General features: G+C 35.7%; 1 protein-coding gene across 2 annotated transcripts in view; it reads right to left on the reverse strand.

Annotated features, from left to right (window-relative positions):
* JARID2 (jumonji and AT-rich interaction domain containing 2) overlaps positions 1 to 21,407 on the reverse strand; it is a 312,614-nt gene that overhangs the window by 132,477 nt on the left and 158,730 nt on the right. The window contains exon 1 of one of the 2 annotated variants that reach the window (XM_051970654.1): positions 9,890 to 9,975. The exons of the other annotated variant lie outside the window; for it this stretch is intronic. Coding sequence (XP_051826614.1) covers positions 9,890 to 9,956 — 67 coding nt within the window. The 5' untranslated portion in view covers positions 9,957 to 9,975. Of the gene's footprint in view, positions 1 to 9,889; positions 9,976 to 21,407 lie in introns of those variants that run through there. 2 annotated transcript variants of the gene reach the window in all.

The raw sequence follows: 21,407 nt of genomic DNA on the forward strand, positions 1-21,407 counted from the left end.
TCTAGACACCTTCTACAACACAATCTTTCACTGACCATACATTGATACACAAGGGCAGGAGGCATAAACTCCCCACTCCTGACTCAACCTCCAATAACCTATTACTATTATCATCATTCAATCATTCATGAAAATCAAGACATTCTCTACTCCCTTCATACTCCCCCCCTTCCTTCAAGCAGCTTACAGAACACATACATATCTCAATCTCCTAAAATTTTCCTTGGCAACTTTCAAATTCCACAAAAACCTTGTTATTATATGATAATACATATTTTCTTCTTTCATTGACTAACAATAATAAATCATCTCCACATTTTATACTCCTTACTATCAATCAAAAACACTTGTCTCCAAAATTTCAAACTTTCAAATTGATCAACCTGACAGTAAGATCCTGTACTTTCCCCTCTCCTATGGCCTATTCACTAAATCTGTTCCTTGCTCTCATCGGAAAGTAAAAAGTGCTTTCTTTGTCTACAGATTTGGAGAGGTTTGATGGGTGTATTAGTAGGGGAAAGGAAAAGAAAGAATCTTTTACTTATGTCTCTCTGTCTCTCACTCTACCTTACTACTTTACATTACCATCTACTCAAAGTCAAAAAGCTCTAAAATTATTTCAGTCCACTCCAACAATTTTATAAATAACTTAAAAGTAGGATTCCTCAAATTTTCAAAAGACAAAAAAAGCTGAGAAAGACATAATATAATGGGATGACAAAAAGGCCCCGAGAGGCTAGAATTTTCAGACTGATAAGGAAAGCTAACAGGAATCCTACATTTAGGTTTTTTTTTTTTTTGTTAAATGTACAAGTAGGACAGAGAATACCTGGCTTAACAATAGTTTATAAGTAAAGAGACCTAAACTGTAAATTGAGAATGAACCAACTATGTGATATGTCTGCTTAAAAATCTAACATAATCAGGGCTACAATCATTTTAGAAAATATCATTTCTAAATGAAATATCATCACTGTTCTGTGGTAAAACAACATTTGCCATATTTTTGAAAATATTTTTTACAAATGTTTTGTTTTTAAAACATTTTTTACTTCTGAATATCTCTTCAATCTTACCTGAGCAAACCAACCCCTTGAAATATCAAGTTAAAAAGAGGAAAAACAATTCAAGAAAATCAATCAACATATCAATTGATTCTAACTATAAATCTAATACTCCATTGTATATCAAAGGTAAAAATGTAAAAATTTATGGGAAGTCCCAAAAAGATAAGAATCTGATTAGATCTGTAACAAAGTATGAAAATACAGGGTAAAGGATATTTTGCAATCTATAGGGAATATTTCAAGACAATCATCACCTAGAATAAAGAAAATTTACCACTGAGTGAATGTGGGAGAAGGTAAGTTTCAACTCAGCCTAACTTTTTTTTCATTATTTCAAAATTTCACCTTTATTATAGCTTATGGATTCCTTTTTAAAAAAAATTATTATTAAAGCTTTTTATTTGCAAAGCATATTAATGGGTAATTTTTCCAAATTGACCCTTGTGTAACCTTTTCTTCCAAATTTTCACCTTCTTCCACTCACCCCCTCCCTTTGCTGGAAGATAATCCAATACATGCTAATTATGTTGAAATATATGTTAGATCCAATATATGTACACCTACTTATACACTTTTTAAAAAAATAGCAAATTGCAATATGTTTAACAGCTAACTTTGCAAAAATGGAAAATGTAGTCTGACCCACTTATAGGACACCTCATAGAGTTCGTGAAACAGAGTGAAATGTGCTGTATAAACATAAATATTTCTAACAGCATCTTGTACATGTGATTAATCTATTAAGAAATGGTGAACTGAATTACACTAAATTAACAAAACAATATTATGTATATTAAATTACTTACCATGTAGGGGAGGCAGGGGAAGGGAGGGAAATTTGAAACACAAAGTTTTCTAAGGGTGAATGTTGTATGAATTGATACAGAGTAAAATAAAAAGAAAACAAAAATAGCATGACAACAGCATGGAGGAAAATGACATTAAAGAGCCTTTTGAAAATTCATCAACAAAATAAGCAATCACGAATTCAGTTGATGATGAAACAAACCTCCTGACTCTCAGCAAAGAGGAGAACTACAGATAAGAAGAGAAGAATACATTTTCAGACAAGAGTAATATAGTGATTTCTTTTATTTGATTAAAAAAAAAAAAAAAGCTGGTGAGGATGAGGAGTTATTGAAAAATGATAATGGCTTTTTAAGAAAATCAATAAAATGTATTTTTTAAAAATGGAATGGCTGGTTATATGATGTGACTGACCACCTATAATATAAAATGTTTAAGCATCAAGACCCTCACTTCTTAAAGATATATAGCACAGAACAAATTCCTGCTTTTCACGAGCAAGAGCAATTTTTATGTATAATTTTTAATGTCTATCCAAATCACAAGATTAATTTACATTTCCTTGAAAAGTATGAGATAGGAAACAAATTTTCTAGGTTTCAGTCCCAATCCAAGTACATGAAAGCTATGTGACCTTTTATAATTAATTTAATCTTTCTTAGTCTTTTTTCCTCTGCTTTAAGAAAAGTAAAGGGAAAAAATGGTAGAACTATATGATCCATTAAAAAAAAAAAGAACTATATGATCCATATAGTCCTTTCCAGCTTTAGATGAGCTAATGATCTATATTTTATAAATATCTATATTCTAGCGTCTTATACTATTGTTTGTGACTACAAATGAGATCTCATAGCTGATGTGGGAATTATGAAATTATAATTATCAGAAAATATTTGATTTGCTTGCCTATTTGATATACTATTTACCCAGAGTCACAATTTCTCAGGCAAAAAGTAGACAAAGTATAAAAAGCCCTGAATATTACCAAAGTATATATTTAAATTATTATATTTTATAACTATCTAAATAACTGTATTTTGGGTTGTTTTTATTTTAAAATTATCTAGAAAACCATATTTTAGAAATCACTAAAGAATATATAAAAATTAAACCATATGGAGGGAGGTTGTTGGGGGTCCCACAATGTTTTAGAATTGAGGTCTAAATATATATTTTACCTCACAAACTGCAACCATGGAAGACCTCTCCCAATGGAAGTAATCATTAAAAATGGTTCCTCAGACTGATTTCAGCAGCGAAAATGGAAGCCTCTCTACTTTCAAATAAATAGAAAATGTGACGACATGGCATCTGGCTATGAAAGTATTTAGAAGAAGATTTATATGCCATTAAAATCAATAATCTAAAGCAAAAAAACTAAGGTTCTCCAATAAGTCCATGTAACTGTCAGCTGGATATCCCACACGTCACTATTTACTGACAATGTGCAGGTTCTAGAACACAGAAATTGTCATACGATGGTAATGATAGCTGACTAAATAATACTTTTGATTATTTCTGTAAAACATGTTAGAAGCATTATATATTTGAATTCCACAATATCCTGGTTAGGTAAGGAATATTCTTTCCCCTTTTTAATAGATAAGGAAACAAGAGTCTGTCTTAGGACATACCTGATAACATCTGGAGCAAGGTTAGAATCCAGATTGTTTCCACTCCATCTTACATATTAAGCCACCCTGCTAGAAGGGGGTTTAACATTCCAAAACATTCATAACATAAGAAAACTAGCCTAAAAGCAGAATGTCCTGATGAACAGATTGTCACAAATTAAAGAGAAGATACAAAGGGGGGGTGGGGGATGGGGGGGTGGGTGTCTGCCTCTTAGTAGTCTGGATGAAAGGGTTAATATCATTACAGGAAAAAGAATTAACACATTTTATTAACTGGTGATCATTCAAAAGAAAGAGGGTTAATATCATTACAAGGGAAACAACTAACAACTTTTATTAATTGGTAAATCATGTTCCAAAAAAATCCTCAATACTGCTGCAGAGAAAAATCAGCTTTATTGCTGGGCAAGCAATTCTACACATTTGGCTAGGCCTTCCTTATGTTTCTCTAGTCTACTGAATACGAATCAGATTTAACTTGTACTAAAATACAAGCCACACAATCAGGACCACATGGTCCTTTTTCCTTCCAAACAGCTGGTCAGCACGAAGGGGACTAATGCCACCCGGCAGAATAGACATAATTATAACATGATCTAATCCACTCAGATAACGCTTTGGGCCTTTTCCTATTAATATAAGTGGGACTGATAGGCAGGGCAATTGTCCTTCAGTCCCATTTGTTTTTAGTCAGAGTGAGGGAAGAAAACTAAGACTTCATTTTTCAAATCCCTCGCCTATATTTTAGTTGGCCCTACCCCCTTGCTTCTTTTTCATGAAGAGAAAAAAAAAATTCCAATCTTCCTCAGACCTTTATCTTTCTATTCTGTATTAATATCCACCAGATTAAAGCACTTCCATTATATCTCTCGATGAGGAAACAGGTGCTACAGTACAATCACCTTGGAGTCCTGTAGGACTACAGGCCCATCCATACCAAGAACAACAAATGGGAGAGGCTATGTTTGTAACAGGGCCTGACACAGCTCCATTGACCCCATACCACAAAGATCAAGTCAACCCCTGTGCAACAAACACTCCAAACCCAGAAGAAAACAAAGAAAAAACAGCACCCTGTAATCAGAAATGATTGCCAAGGCCAGTAGCTTTTCCATCCACCTTCCAAATTAGCAAGAAATGAAATGCTAACTAGAACCTGGCAACTCAATATAGCAACTTAAGCTCTGCATTTTCCCCCCAGAACTGAAAAATAATGAACAAGAAAGAAAGGTTATACGGCTATAGGCAGGACAGACCAGCTAAAGTTATACATATATTAGCATCTTGCTGCTCCTTGCTCAAACACAAAAGAGGGTAGGAAGTTATGATGAAAAATGCAAGATAGCTTAGCTTTAATACTACCTAAAGGCGCAGATTACAAATATGTTAGAAGGAAATTGCTCTTTTCTCGCTGTTATTCTTAATTGTGTTTTATTCCTATCCTGGGAAAAGATTAAGAATTATTTTCTGCTTTTTCCTCCCAGCCCCTTACTTCCCCCTACAACACATCCATAAAACAATTCCAATAACCTCAAAAGAATCACCTGTGTTTTAAAATATCCCCCAACACCCACCACACAAAATCATGATCTAGAGAAGGACTAGAAATAAAGGGAAATCAATGAGACCTTTGAAGCTGTTCCAGGATTTCTAAAACATCTGTAGCACACCCAACTAATTAGCATATTAGGAGAGCTACTGTATTGAGCAAGAGATGCACAAAAGGTAATTCTGTTTTATAGACCCAAAGCCATCTGTCACCTTGTCACAGTGAGACAAGGTATCACATTACATATTAAACAGGCGACAAGCTTCCACCATCAGGCTTCCAACAGTTGCTGCCCAATCTTTCTTTTATAAGTGTAAATTCAGAATTAGTGAAAGCCTTGCCTCCTCTTCCTTTCTAGAATAGATCTGGAGGTGCTTAGGGTAAGCAGAATACTCAGTTTGCCTCTACTGAGAATTTAAATCAAAACAACAACAAAAGATAACATCAAGAAAAATGATTTTGGTTCCCTGCTTTGGCCTGGGGAGAATGAAGAATAAAAAAGGCCATGGGGGTAGGACAGAACAGGAAAGGTTAGTTTCACAGATTCAACAATTTGGGCATCAAAAGTTATTTATCCATTATTGGAATCCTGGCTGGGACCTAAAAGTCAAGAAAGTTGGTATAACCACAGAGATTTCATCTCTTTGTCACTGTGCACAGTCAGGTCAACTGGTTAAATTCAGTACATGCATAAAGGTAAGAAGAAAAGGAAAAGCTAAACTCTGGACAGGCAGCAAGATGTCTAACCAAGACAAGAGAGGGAGGAAGAGGAGAAAAGGGATTTGGGAAGAAGTGAGATGTAGGAGAGGGGATTGGGGAGAAAAAAAGAAGGCCGTAACAATATCTCAGCTTATAAGAAAGACATTACTTTTCCTACTGAAAATGGCTTCCCAAGTAAAGGGAATGAAACAGGCTATCAACTTCCCTTTGTCTGTAAATTTTGCATTCTAGTCAGGAAAATTTTAAGCATGAGCATCTCTCAATATTCCTGAAAAATAATCTAGTGCTCTACGTCAGCAATAATTTTGTTGCAACAACAAAAAGATGTTGAATTGTATCTTAAATCCTCTTACTGTTTTCAGTGGCTAAGCACCTACTATGTGTGCGAGATAGTATGACCCTTTCCACAGAGGGCATTTATAATAACCTACCTCAATCAAAGCCAAAGACTAGTAACCTTTTCTTTCTTCAAAATGTCTGCAAGGAGGAAGGCCTGAATTTTTTACATAAAGTAGGAGAACCAGCCCAAATATACTACATATGTAAAGTAGCAGATCCAGCATCATTATGCTGAAGAAAATCTTTCATTACCACTCTACTACACAGGCAAATGGTTTACAATGACCAAAAACCAACAAGACTGTGACTGTCTCTGTACATCTCTCCTGTCTCTCTCTTTCTCTCAACTTGTGCTAATCTACAGAAGTGCACGTGTGCATAAACACACAAAATAAGAGAGTAAACACAACAGTCTCGAAGGCCACATGTATTTGCTGAATAATGACCACATACCTGATACTGTGCCAAGAACAGGAGATAACAAAGGGAAGAAAAACAGTTTCTGATTTCAAGGAGCTCTGGATCCAATATGGAATTCAAAAATTCACACAACTGCAATTGAGATGGCAACAGATTTGTAAATTCTCAAAGAAACAAAATCAGCAATATAAGGAGAAAGGGGAAAGGGAGAATAGTTCAGGAAAGGATAGACTTCTACAATACACTGAAATGGTTCATGGAAAGCCTACAATTTCCTGTCTCAAAAATCTGGCGATGATGATCATAAACAGTGCAGGAGCAGGGGAATGAGAGAATATAGGATTACATTTCTCCAGCACTCCTCTCCAGGACCTCAACCATGGAATAGAAACAATGCAACAGAAATGTGACAAATGCTTTAGGGGTGTTTCCAACAATTTCCAGGAAAGGTTTCCTGGATCCAATGGAAAAAGGAAAGAAAGAAAAAACTTCAAAAAACTATTTTAATTTTGATCAGCCTGATGATTAGAAAAAAAAATGTTACCTACTTTCTATCTCTCAGTTCCCTAGAACAGGAGATAATTCTGGTAATGTACAATTTTATAATAAAGGAAGGCTACTGTTACTTCAGTGTCGTAGCGTCTCAATCTGCAATCTCTGAATTTGTTTTTAAAAATTCCAACATTTTATGAATGATTTTTCAAAATAACTTGTTGCTTCTCTAAGTGTATGAATTTTTTTTATCCATTTTTAAATATTACTCAGAAGAGGGGTCAATAGAGTACAATCACCTGAAAGTCAAAGGGCCCATGACAGGGAAAAGTCAAGAACACATATTTCAATTTTATGAATTGACTTTTCTTTACTGAGTAATACCCCATCACTTATCTCAATTCTCCAAGGAAACATCTACCTTTATTCACCTGATTTCCGGTCAAACTGTGCAAGAATAACAAGAAGCTTTTGGTAGACTATTGTCTCTAAAACAATGTGCTTATATTTATGAACCTTTTCTGAACCTTATTACCCAAAGTTCCAATTTTCTCCTGCTAATGTTCCTGCAACCTTCCTAGTGACATATTACAATCCAAACTTTGAGAAACAGGGGGAGATCTGAAAAATAGAGGGGGAAAAGAGAGAGAACGAGTTAGAAAGTGATCTTCTTGGTGCCAAAATTAATTTCCCTGTTCTACAAATGGAAAAAAGTGAGGAACAATGGGATTTGTTCAAGGTCACCAAAACGGATAACAGAAAACACTGACTTTCATCTTCATCATCCAAGATCATACTCATCATCCTACATGAATTTTTTACTATAAACACAGCAAAAAATGAAGGACTTCCCATTTTTTGTCAAAGATGCCTTGAAAGCAAGCATAAGCAACTGAGCTGCATACCAAAAGTAATCCTATGGAGATAGACAATCGCAAAATGAAAAACACAATCCTACCAAACATAAGATTTAGCCTGGTATGAGGAAAAAAAAGAAATATGACCAAAAGGAAAAGGAGCCATGTGTAATATTTTAGGATGAAAGCTAACAATATGGGGAAATGAACCATTATGGCTTTGTTCTGGTCCATGCAAGGGAGGGGGTTGGGAATATGAATTACCTCAAAATTAGAGTTAGAAAACAGAATGGTATGCCCTTTCTAAAAACATGGCATACCCAGATATGAATTTATATAAGAGAAATAATAGGTCTTGATTTAAGTTTGCACAAACAATGCTTCCCTTTAAAAGAATTCACACAGATTGCTTTTCAAATATTCTACTCTTTATAGCATTTAAAATCTCATTTGATTTACACAAACTCATATGGATACTCAAATTTTCAGGAAAAATGTTAGAGATACCTGTGCCATTTTATATTTCTCCTAAGACACTGAAACACTTATGAGAATAAAGATAGAATAAATAATAGAGAATAGAATAAACATAGAAAGTGACATTTACACACCACTGAATATACATCTTATCTGATATGACAGAAATCTTGTGAGTAGTTTATCAATGAATCAATCAATCATTTATTGGCTACATATTATAACAGGCACTCTACTAGGCTCAAGAGATAGAAATAGAAAGAATGAAGTAAGTCCTACTTTCAAGAAGTTTAGATTCTAAAAGGTATGGATAAGATAGGAAGTTTGAAACCCAGAGGTGCTAAGTGGGGCCACTGAACTAATTTATTTGGAGACCAGATTTGGACACAGGTCTGCCTAGAAAACAGCACTTACTAGTTATTAGCCTTCCTAGGAATAAACTTTGTCAAGGCTGTGTACAAACTCCCTTTGCCCATAGCCCTGTATGTACATTTTATTATTGTCCTCATAGCATCAATGAAGGAAGGTAACCAAACTTTTACAACAAGACAATCAATTCACGCATTTTCCAGAAAGAATGAAATAAAGAAGATTGTTATGCCTAAAAGCATTAAATGAGGTGACTGTAAATCTAGGTTTAAAGTTCAGTCAGACCTATCACCACTTAAGCCGGATTTAATTCAAGTCAATTATAATTAAAGCATGGGGTAGGAAGGACATGAAACTATAGTAATACAGGAGTAAATTTGTAGGGGGGGGGAGGAAAGGGGCGAAGGGAAGGGGGTGTGAGGGGATGCAGTCGGGGGAGATATATACATTGCAAATCTATTCCAATAACTAATATCTGCAACTATTTGAATGACTCAAGATCCAGTCTATGCAATAAAATTAAAAACATCTATTACTAAAGAAATAGCATTAGAGTTAGAGTTAAAAGCTTCTTTTTGTTCCCCAAATCAAATGTATCCTCAGAGAAATCACTCTTAATAAAAACATCTCTTAAAATGCCTCAGTTTCCCACACCATTTTAAAAGGGGGTGGGGAGGTGGGGGAGATGAAATTATATGATATCTACTTACCTCACTACAGCCAGATGCATTTTGTATCCTGTTAGATGTATTTTATCTACAATGCCTAAAATGATATAAAATAAGTACTGATATTAAGAAGGCTAGATTCATGGCAGGTCCTGAAAGGAATATTCAAACCTATAGGTGCCTGCTTAACACTGCAGTTTTGACCAAAATGGTCAACAGAGCTAACAGTGTGATTTCTCCCCTTGTAAATTTCCACAGCACCTTTGCAGGCCCCACACTGCCCCCCAGGGAGGCTATCAAAGAAGAAAGAATTATTAATATTAAGCAAATCACAATATTTTACATGCTGCTATATAGCACCTTGCCATCCATAATGGATTTAATCAGGACTCCAGCAGGGAAATCCACAAAGGCCTATTCCCTCAACAAAAGCCACATCAGCCTAAAACAAAATCTAGAGCTCGATTTCATTTTGTTTATAGGAACACACCTTCTATCTCAGGCTCCTCAAGACAAGCCACCAAACACTGCACCTGACAGACCCGTGGAACAGCCATCCTCAGAGCCGGATCATTGCTGAGAGAGAAAGAGAGAGGAAAGAGAGGAAGAGAAGGAGAGAAGAAAAAGAGGGAAAGGAGAGGGGGAAGAAGATGGGAGGGAGGGAAGAAATAGAGGGAGGGAGGGAGAGACAGAGACAGACAGAGAGAGAGAGGGAAAGAGCGAGAGGCAGGCTTCAGAGCACTTGTCAACAATCCTCCTGGTGTACGTAATAAGCAGCCGGCAGTGCAGATTCAGCACAGTAATAGGACAGCAAGAATAGCAATGGCTTGGGAGGGGGAGGGGAGAGAAAAGGTTATTTATGTTGATGGAAAGAAGCTAACACCAAAGAGGAGGTCTCTAGAATACAGCCACCTCCCTCCCCCCCCCATTACAAAATGACAGAAGCAAAATTCAGAAGGTTTATTATCATGGATTGCTTTCTTTCCTTCTCCTTTTCTTTTTAAAGAAATCTGAGGAGCAAAAAAAAATCTTACCCCTGGAATATGGAACATTTTCATTGAAGGGGGGGAGGGGAGAAACCCCACAGTTCGAAAGACCTTTGAAAGGAGAGTATTCAATTTAATTGTCTGCAGATCCGATTTGCCAGACTATACAACCCACCCCCAGTCCTCAACCCCCCCGCCACCCCCATGAGCAGAGAGCTGGATGAATGACACATCTTCAATAACATATTCCTACTTAATATCATAATTTGTGTCATTCAGCACTTGCCTTTTATTTATTTTTATTTGTTTTTTTGGCTGGAAAATCTGGGCAGTTCTCCAGACAGACTGCAGAAATCTCTTTCCACATGCTTCCCTAGGCTCCTCCCTCCTTCCTTCCCTTCCTCCCTCACACCCTCCTTCCCATCCATTCCAGCCACCATGGTGCTTCATTAGCTACAAAATGAGCTAATAGTACAAAACAGACATGAGCCAGTGCTACCCAGCCTGGCCAAAATATACATAAACTGATCTAATCTAATAAATAGCATCTTGTTTTCTCCCATCTTTTCTTCCCCTAAGCAAAAGTCTTTCCAGAAAACAATTATGTGTGACCAGTCAGCTGAGTGGGGAATTGGGGGGTGGGGAATGGGGATGTTAGAGGGGAGGGGAGCCAAGAGGAGGACATTTATCAATTCCTTCTTCCCCATATCATTTCAAGTAACACCCATGTCAACAAAAACAACCTAGCAGTTGAATTTGAACCCAAGGGTCCAGTTTCAAAATTTTGCTTCCCAAGCAAGTACGAAACATAACTAAAAATTTTAGAAGACAAGAAATACATGCTCCAAACAACCTGAGAAATCTTGCTATTCCCTCCCCAAGAAAACAAGCTATTTGTTTTTCCTCCCAAACCCTGAAAGACATTTTTATATCTCAGTATCTATTTTTACTTAAAAGCATACAGGAGAGTCAAGCAACCCATTCCTGCTTTTCTTCCAAGATACCATATAATATACAGCTGCCCAGTCCAACAACCTCTATCTTTTATAAAAGAAAATGAGAACAAAAAAGATCAGAGAGGGTCTTAGGATCGGCCAAAAAATGAAAGCCTTCAGTGATATCTGCTGTTTCTCTAAGACTAAGTGCTCTTAATCTGGGGTTCATGGCCTGGTGTGTGCACTTAATATTTTAATAATAACTTCAATGACTGGTTTCCTCCATGCATTTTTATTTACTTAAAACATCATTCTCAGAGCAGCTAGATTCCACAGTAGATAGACCAACCCCGAAGTCAGGAAGACTTTAAAGAGTTCAAATATGGCCTCTGACACTTAACATTTCCTAGTTATATGAACTTGGGCAAGTCACTTAACCCCAATTGACTCAGCAAAACCAAACCAAAAAACAACAACACATCATTCTTAAAAAACATACTATTCTAAACTCAGGTCACACTAGCTCGGTCAGACTAACAAAGACTTCCAGGACAAACCAAAAAACAAAAGTATAATGCTCTGGTTAGCTTCCTGCAAGTCTCAGGACCAGCCTTGTTTTCAGCAGAGTAATTACCACCGGCATAGTCAAGGATAAAGGACAAAGAGCCTGGCTAGCTTTCTGGAGGGCCTTGAGAAGGGACTTGGTCTCAGTGGAGAAATGAAGGAAGACAGGCCAGCCACCAAAGTGGTGGGAGATGAAATGTCCCTTCCAGAACTTGTTGGCTCTTACATACTCAGTACATCATCATAGGTGTCAATCCTGTAGAACTATATTAAGTGGTAAAACTAGATAACCAGATAACCATTGTCTTATCAACTAGATAACCATTGTCTTATCAATTCCATGTAATTAACACCTTGTTGTAGGACTAAATCATACTGAGCCTTAAGTCTATTTCTTCAAAGTTCCTATCCTTTACACAAATTTTTTAAAATTAAATTTAAAAATAGTTATTTTTAAAGAATCCTGCTATTCTAAAATTATGAGAGGGAGAGAGATAGTGAAAAAACTAAGATGTATAAATCTGTCATTTAATACAACTGGACATATTTTATTTCTCAGTTTTCTTATCTGTAATAAGACTAGATAAAATCTAAGGGGACTTGTTCACCATTCGATCATGCCCAATTGAAAACTGAAAGCCCAAATGAGACCTATTAGACAAATAAACTACATCTTTACCATAGCTCTATCCTCAAATGATGGTTTATTTAAGTGGATGAAGTTAGTGTAGTAGCAAGCAGCAAGTGGGCAGATTTATAATTTATTTTACCCAGGAAGCAGTCTTAAAGGAATGGAACCTGGAATTTTACCATGAAATTTATGCATATAATGTCCAACAATTATTTAGCAAGAACCTGTTACCCCGCCTCACATACTTATCTAAAATCAGTAACAGCATGGTGTTGGAATTTTAAAAGTGAAAAAGCAACAAAAGTTAAGGGACAAATCTAACATTTAGATGCAATCTAAATGTTCAATATGCAAGATTTGTTACCCTACACACACATGAGAGCATAAGCCCCTTGTCTGTGCTTATCATACCAATCTATGGTAACAAACCCATTAGCTTCTACAAAGAGATGGAGGGGGAAAACCTACAAGTTCCCATTATAAATTTGTATGACTTATAGAGTTGTTTTGGAAAAAGAAAAAGTACCAACAATTCAAATATTTTATATATATATATATATATATATATATATATATATATATACACACACACACACACATATATATACATATATATATATATACACACATATATAGAGAGAGAGAGAAGAAAAACAAGAGTATATGATATATAACTATGATCAAGAAAAGGGAGAGAAACAAGGGGAGAGAGAAAATGAGAACCTTCCTACTTTATGTAAATCTCAAAAAATACATGAAACTGTAAGAGTGATACCTTATTTTTTTGTTTTCTTTTTAAGATAGCACTGTGACAAAAACAATAACAGCATTTCATTTTTATATTGGAGCAGCATATATGTTTATATGCTGCACTTTATGCAGATAAATTGTTGAACCTGGAGTCAGGGAGACTCATCTTCTGGAGTTCAAATCCTGACTCAGCTACTTCAATAACTTTGACCCTAATCAAGTTACTTAACCTTGTTTACCTCAGTTTCCTCATTTGTAAAATGAACTGTAGAAGAAATCAGTATCTTCTCCAAGAAAACCCCAAAAGAGATCACAAAGAGTCACATGTGAGAAAAACAAAAACATTTGTGTTTGTATTGTGCTTTTCTGAAAAAATCTGTTATTACATTATTGTTCCCATTTTGCAAATGAGAAAGTAAGGCATAGAAAATTCAGATGATTTGTATAAGATCATACAGAAAATAAGTGTCAGACTCAATCCCAGGTCTGGTGGACCTTTATGCAGTACCACAACTGCCTTTCCTCACTCTGCCACGGTTTTGCTTTGTTTTGCCAATTTAATTTTTATTACCTAATATTTGTTTAGACATTTGCCCAAGTACCAACTCCTCTTTGAATAAATTATTTAGTTTGACGCTTTTATTTTTATTATTCTTTAATGACTAGGGATGAGGTACAGGGAAAAACATATGATCTCTGCCGTTTCTTAAAAGTTTTGAGCTTTAAGGAAAACTACCTATCAAAAACACCAGAAGAAAAATAATGAATTCTATTCAAACTGAAGGCAGAAAATATACTGCAAAGAATAACAGATCTAGCTCTGGAAGAGGCTTTACAGGGTTCTAGATTGAGAACAACAAGGCTTATAAAAATTAACTCACTATGCTCCTGATATATTGGAGGCAGGATGAATCAACTTCTTTTCAGTGCACCACACAGTTATAACAGTAAAAGAATAACACAGATTCCCTTGGTTAGTATCTCAATTTAATGAAACGCAAAAACATTTATTAAGATATTTATACAGTCAAAGGTTCTCATAAAGGCCTCATTTCCAAAATATATAGAGAATTGACTCTAATTTATAAGAAAATCAAGCCATTCTCCAATTGATAAATGGTCAAAGGATATGAACAGACAATTCTCAGATGACGAAAATAAAACTATTTCTAGCCATATGAAAATATGCTCCAATAATTATTAATCAGAGAAATGCAAATTAAGACAACTGAGATACCACTACACACCTGTCAGATTGGCTAGAGTGACAGGGAAAGATAATGCGGAATGTTGGAGGGGATGTGGGAAAACAGGGACACTGATACATTGTTGGTGGAATTGTGAACACATCCAGCCATTCTGGAGAGCAATTTGGAACTATGCTCAAAAAGTTATCAAACTGTGCATACCCTTTGATCCAGCAGTGTTTCTAATGGGCTTATACCCCAAAGAGATACTAAAGAAGGGAAAGGGACCTGTATGTGCCAAAATGTTTGTGGCAGCCCTGTTTGTAGTGGCTAGAAACTGGAAGTGAATGGATGCCCATCAATTGGAGAATGGTTGAATAAATTGTGGCATATGAACGTTATGGAATATTATTGTTCTGTAAGGAAGGACCAGCAGGATGAATACAGAGAGGACTGGCGAGACTTACACGAACTGATGCTGAGTGAAATGAGCAGAACCAGGAGATCATTAAACACCTCAACAACGATACTGTTTGAGGATGCATTCTGAAGGCAGTGGATCTCTTCGATAAAGAGCTAATTCAGTTTCAATCGATCAAGGATGGACAGAAGCAGCTACACCCAAAGAAAGAACACTGGGAAACGAATGCGAACTATCTGCATCTTTGTTTTTCTTCCCGGGTTATTTTTACCTTCTGAATCCAATTCTCCCTGTGCAACAAGAGAACTGTTCGGTTCTGCAAACATATATTGTATCTAGGATATACTGTAACCTATTGAACATGTAAAGGACTGTTTGCCATCTGGGGGAGGGAGTGGAGGGAGGGAGGGGAAAAATAGGAAGAGAAGTGAGTGCAAGGGATAATGTTGTAAAAAATCACCCTGGCATGGGTTCTGTCAATAAAAAGTTATTTAAAAAACAAACAAACAAACAAACAAAAAAAAGATATTATCAGTCAACTATCTGATACCTTGCTAGGTTGTTGACATTGCCATGTCCACCAACAGGAAACTTGGTCTTTGTCTAATTAGCTTTTAAATCTATCCAATTAGATAAATTCTGGAGGATATGCAACACTAAAATGTTTGTGTCTGTTACCATTATGTTGATGTCTGGATATAAAAAGGCTGGATATAAAAGGATATCCCAGGTTAGTCACTACCCCACTGACTACAGTACTATCACTTAAATTTTTATATCAATATCCTCATCTAAAAATTGGAGAGGTTTAGACTAATAGACCTCTTCCCATATCAAAGTTTATAACCTTTTGATAACATTAATAAATAGGCAGAGGTATAGAATCATTTCTTCCTTATCTTCCTTATAAATAAGACAATATCTAGAATATGAGGGAGCTCCTCACTTCTTCAATTGAGACAAGGATAAGAATATTCCAATGGCTTTGTCAAAATTTATACTAAGTTTTAAAAAAAATCATACTATAACTAGACCACATTTGTGTATAGTAAATTTTACCAAAGTGAAAAATTAATATCAATCCCTAAGAATTCCCTCTGTTTTCTACCTACTCATTTCTCAAGTCCTTGATCTCTAGGCCACTGCATACAAAGGCATCTCCAGTTGTCCTGATCTTATCTGGACAGTGAACCAGGTCCAGTAGAGAAAGTGAGATGGATGGCTTTGTATAACCTTTCTGGAGGAAAAAGTGAGACTGGTGGTATAACCTTCACTCACTTAAATCCAATTCATTTACAGGTCAAGAGATCACATTCATTTGTCCCCTTTGACAACAAAGAACTTATAACAAAAACAACATCAAAACAATAGATCTCTATTACTGGAGAAGACATGGTCCTTCTCCTTATGTACAACTTTTTTTATGTATGACACCATCCTTTCCCACTTTCTCTCATTCTCACTCCTATCTTCAATTCTTTTATTTGGTAGTTTCTTTCCTAACTATAAATATGATGAACTCTTACTATCCTTAAAAAAAAATATATCTTTAACATCTAAATATGATCATGGTTGATAGTTCTTCTAAATCTTAAATTCTTAAGGCATAGAAACTTAAATTCAAAGTAAAATGAACATTTCTGTACATAAGCAAAGATTTTACAGGAATTTCAAATACCTTTTATGTACAATTTATTTTTCTTTAAGTGCATAACAAATTATCATATTAACGTTTTATGATACATTTGAAAGTGTAACCTTCAAAGCTAGCCTTCTTGTCACAGACTCTTTCTGGTCTCCTATTCTTATCTCTTCTTGGGAAATCCTATCCCTGCTGTCTCTTCTCTCATCTCTAAATATTGAGGTAGAGGAGGAGGAAGAAGAGGAGGAAACACAAGAGGAAATCTTTGTGGAAAATATGCAGGTCAAGAAATCAAATTCCATCAATCACCGTATCTGAAAATGGGAGTCTTGTTATGTGACTTAAACCAAACCCCTCATAGGTATGTTTACATACTTAGTTAACATTCTTCTGGAATCATGGCTAGCCACAGCATTATTCAGAATTCTTAACATAACACAATTGGGTTTCTAGCTTATAACTTCATCACCCAACAGAAATTCTCCTTTCCAACATTATCACTTAAGGGCCTTTTCTTGACAAAAGACAAAGCAAATGTTGTTCCTTGAATCAAATGGTAGTAATCCAAGTTACAATCTCTAATCAATGCTAGGACAAAATAAGGGGCCTAAGAATGCAGCTCCCATGTTATGAGGAATATTACAAATAGCAGCTAGGAAAAGACCTAAGTTCAACTCTGGCTTCAGAGACATATTAGCTGGTGAATGAAGTGAGCTATGACAGCAGTCTCACAAGATGGAGACAATGTTCTAAAGACTGAGTGAGGGTCAGCTGTGCCCCAGGGCCAGGTTTCTTTCTCCAGAGATCAAGTGGTTTACAAGGAGTGGGAACTTTTCTTTGTGAGACTAAGTTGGGGCCACCTTGGCACTGAAACTTCCATAGAAGGTAATTTAGTCATCCTAAAGATGTAGTTGGGTTAAGTTTTTCCTCATTTATCACTTAGAATATGAGGTCATTTGTCCTAGCTAATCAGGGCAAAGACCCAGCCTATAAGGAGTGTTAACCCAGGCCCCTCTATAATTCTTGTCTGTTAATTGGGGCTCTCCTTGCCCAACTGCTTGTGGGGAGGGAGACACCCTTTCTTGTAGTAAAATTCTTTTCAGCCTTTGCCTTGAGAAATCTCCTTAATTTATCTGATTTGAGTCTGTGGTCTTGTCTGACACACCCAGTGTCCCACATACTGGATTATCTTGGACAAGTTATTTAAACTTAGTTTGTCTTGGTATCTTCTCATTCATAAAGGGGAGTGGGGTGATGATAATAACATGGGACTTCCCAGGGTCATTGTGAGGATGACATAATAATTGTCTGGAATGTTGTTAAGTAATAGATGAGGATCAGCAGCTATGAGCTCTTATGAAAGTCAACAGCAAAATGTACTTCAATATACAAATATTCCTTTTACACACACTGTCAAAAAATATATCCACAACATGAATTAAAGTAAATTAATTGTAGCAATAAATATTAAGAAGAGAAGTAATAAGGTCAAATAGAAAAAAAAAAATAGAATGGATTCTTGCTAAGGCGATAACACTAAAGAGAAAAACTTGGCAGAAGATGAATTTCCTTCTGATTCCATTAGGGCATTTTGATTATTATTGAATATCAAAAGGAACTGTGTGTAAGTAAAATTTCACCCATATGTTAGTTAGAGAGCATGAACTACAACTGAAATGTAATGGGGACTGCTGTTAATAACTGATGATGTTATTAATAAATGAAAACTTGGTCAGACTGCTACAAAAGATATATAGTAACTCTTGAACAAATACACACTACATAAACTATTGTGAATTAGCCAAAAGTAGCAACCAAGTGGCCAAAACTACTCTATAACAACTATCACTCAAATGTGATTTGATAAACCAGTATATATTAAATATATATAAATAGCTAATACATCAAATAAAAAGGATAGTCATAACTAAACCACTCTTGGCCAGCAAACTAGACATTTAACTATAATAAAAATTAATCACTATAATTTGTTGATGGAATCATCTTGGTATCATCATAGTGGAAGGAAGGGCATGGGAAGGAGCCATATAACTCTGGCAAAGCAGCTAAGACAAATATGAAAAATCGGGAATAACAAAACAAAGATCGTGTGATCTCAGCAAGAAGAATGGTGTTCCCTTATGTTAGTTAAGTATTTGGTGAAACCAAATTTGAAACCTATCTCTGAAAGGTAAGAAAGCAATACACAAGACTAAGTAATATATATATCTCAAAAACAAATTACTTTAATGTACTTTCCCAAGGGGCTTTTATTGTCCATTTATACCAGTTTTACAGAGTTTAAAGAATAAAATACTGCTTTTTTATTTGTTAAAGACTTTAGTGTATTAAGCACAGCTTTAGGCATGATTGAAAAGCCAATCCCTGTTCTAATAAGCTTATATTTTAAAGAAATAACAGGGATGCCTCCTCACCCTGATTATTTTTAGAATTGACACCGTCACCGTGAGGGATCTGCCAATAATTGGGGCCTGAAAAATAAAAATTATGCTGACATTTGGAAAATAATTGCCCAAATAAAATGACATGAAACTCAGGGTAAAATACACAAAATTTCACTTTCTTAGACATAAAGGCAAATTAGAATGGTACAAAGAAAGTCATGGCCACATCAGAAAGAACATTGCACTGAAGATCAGAAAACCTTTGGAATTTGAATCGCTACTCTAAATACTATTTTCTAGTTATGTAATTATGAGTAGGTCACTTATCAGAAAATATCAATTTCCTCAAAGAGTAGCTAGTAAAAATCAAAGCAAATTAAAGCACTATGAAAACCCAAAAGGTGCTGTACCTTAGCTGATGTAATAAAGAAAATTTATGCAGGGGAAAAAGAGGTTTAAATGAGGAGTTACAGGATGCCCAAACTATTTTTTTTTTTTAAATTAGCAACTAGACTGCATGATGGGAGCTCAACCACTGCCTTTAGAAAGGAGGGAAGACAATAAAAGGAAGTAAGGCAGCATTCTTGCACTTTGAATGGGGGAGACTAAATTTAACAGTAGTATCAGCCCACTTGTTAGGAGAAAACCAGGCTGAGTGTACCCCTTGGCAAGTCTGTTGTAAAACAGCAACCCCTGCTGATTCAATCATTTCAAGGTCTACAACAACGGAACTGATTCAATCATTTCAAGGTCTACAACAACGAACTAGTGTTGCTAGAGGCAAGAGTGAACTTGGCTTGAGACAATGGGTGCAAGTTACATTCAGTTTGGTTCAATGCAATAAACATTTAAGCATCAATTATACATAAAAGCTATTTCTATGCACTGAAGAGAGGACATATGTTCTCTTGTTTCCCCTCTCCCAGCTAATGAAGGGTGCCAAGAGGGGGCAGAGAACACAGATGAAATAAACGTAAAATTTACAGAAGCAAAAGAGCAATAAGAAGGAATGAGGAGAAAAATACATTCATACACATAGAGAGAGAAATCTGGGCAAGTTTCTTAGAGGTGTGATACACAAGCATAGACAAGAGCAAAGATAAGGGTTCTCAGAGATGGAGATGATCAGGTGCATTCAAATAACGGGACAGATAGGCAATGAGATAAAAAATTATAGAAAACCACATTGATAAACAGTTGATAATACTCCACCATTTGCTACAATAAGGTGCATGCTGTAACATAAAATAAGCATGAAAAATGGATAATCAACCTGGAAAGATAGTTTGAAACCAGATTATTAGGGCTTTATTGATGCCAGTGATCCCATAAGTCTATGAAGGAGGTGAACTATGGATAAGAATGCTAGACAAAATAATAATCAACAGAACAAAAACATATAAACTGTTCCACAAATGAATATGGTAGGTGATAACAGAATTACAAAATGTTAAGAATGGGGAAAGGGGACCCACACTTAACACCATATACCAAGATAAGATCAAAATGGGTCCATGACCTAGGCATAAAGAACGAGATTATAAATAAATTAGAGGAACATAGGATAGTTTATCTCTCAGACTTGTGGAGGAGAAAGAAATTTGTGACCAAAGATGAACTAGAGACCATTACTGATCACAAAATAGAAAATTTTGATTACATCAAATTAAAAAGCCTTTGTACAAATAAAACTAATGCAAACAAGATTAGAAGGGAAGCAACAAACTGGGAAAACATCTTCACACTTAAAGGTTCTGATAAAGGCCTCATTTCCAAAATATATAGAGAACTGACCCAAATTTATAAGAAATCAAGCCATTCTCCAATTGATAAATGGTCAAAGGATATGAACAGACAATTTTCAGAGGATGAAATTGAAAGAGTGTTCCAAATCATTATTGATCAGAGAAATGCAAATTAAGACAACTCTGAGATACCACTACACACCTGTCAGATTGGCTAAAATGACAGGAAAAAATAATGATGAATGTTGGAGGGGATGCGGGAAAACTGGGACACTAATGCATTGTTGGTGGAGTTGTGAACGAATCCAGCCATTCTGGAGAGCAATCTGGAATTATGCCCCAAAAGTTATCAAATTGTGCATACCCTTTGATCCAGCAGTGTTTCTACTGGGATTATATCCCAAAGAAATACTAAAGAAGGGAAAGGGACCTGTATGTGCCAGAATGTTTGTAGCAGCCCTGTTTGTAGTGGCTAGAAACTGGAAAATGAATGGATGCCCATCAATTGGAGAATGGCTGGGTAAATTGTGGTATATGAATGTTATGGAATATTATTGTTCTGTAAGAAATGACCAGCAGGATGAATACAGAGAGGACTGGCGAGACTTACATGAACTGATGCTAAGTGAGATGAGCAGAACCAGGAGATCATTATACACTTCGACAACGATATTATATGAGGACATATTTTGATGGAAGTGGATTTCTTTGACAAAGAGACTTAACTGAGTTTCAATTGATA

This window comes from Antechinus flavipes, chromosome 1 (genome assembly GCF_016432865.1).
Source record: "Antechinus flavipes isolate AdamAnt ecotype Samford, QLD, Australia chromosome 1, AdamAnt_v2, whole genome shotgun sequence".
In the NCBI taxonomy this organism is placed as follows: Eukaryota; Metazoa; Chordata; class Mammalia; order Dasyuromorphia; family Dasyuridae; genus Antechinus; species Antechinus flavipes.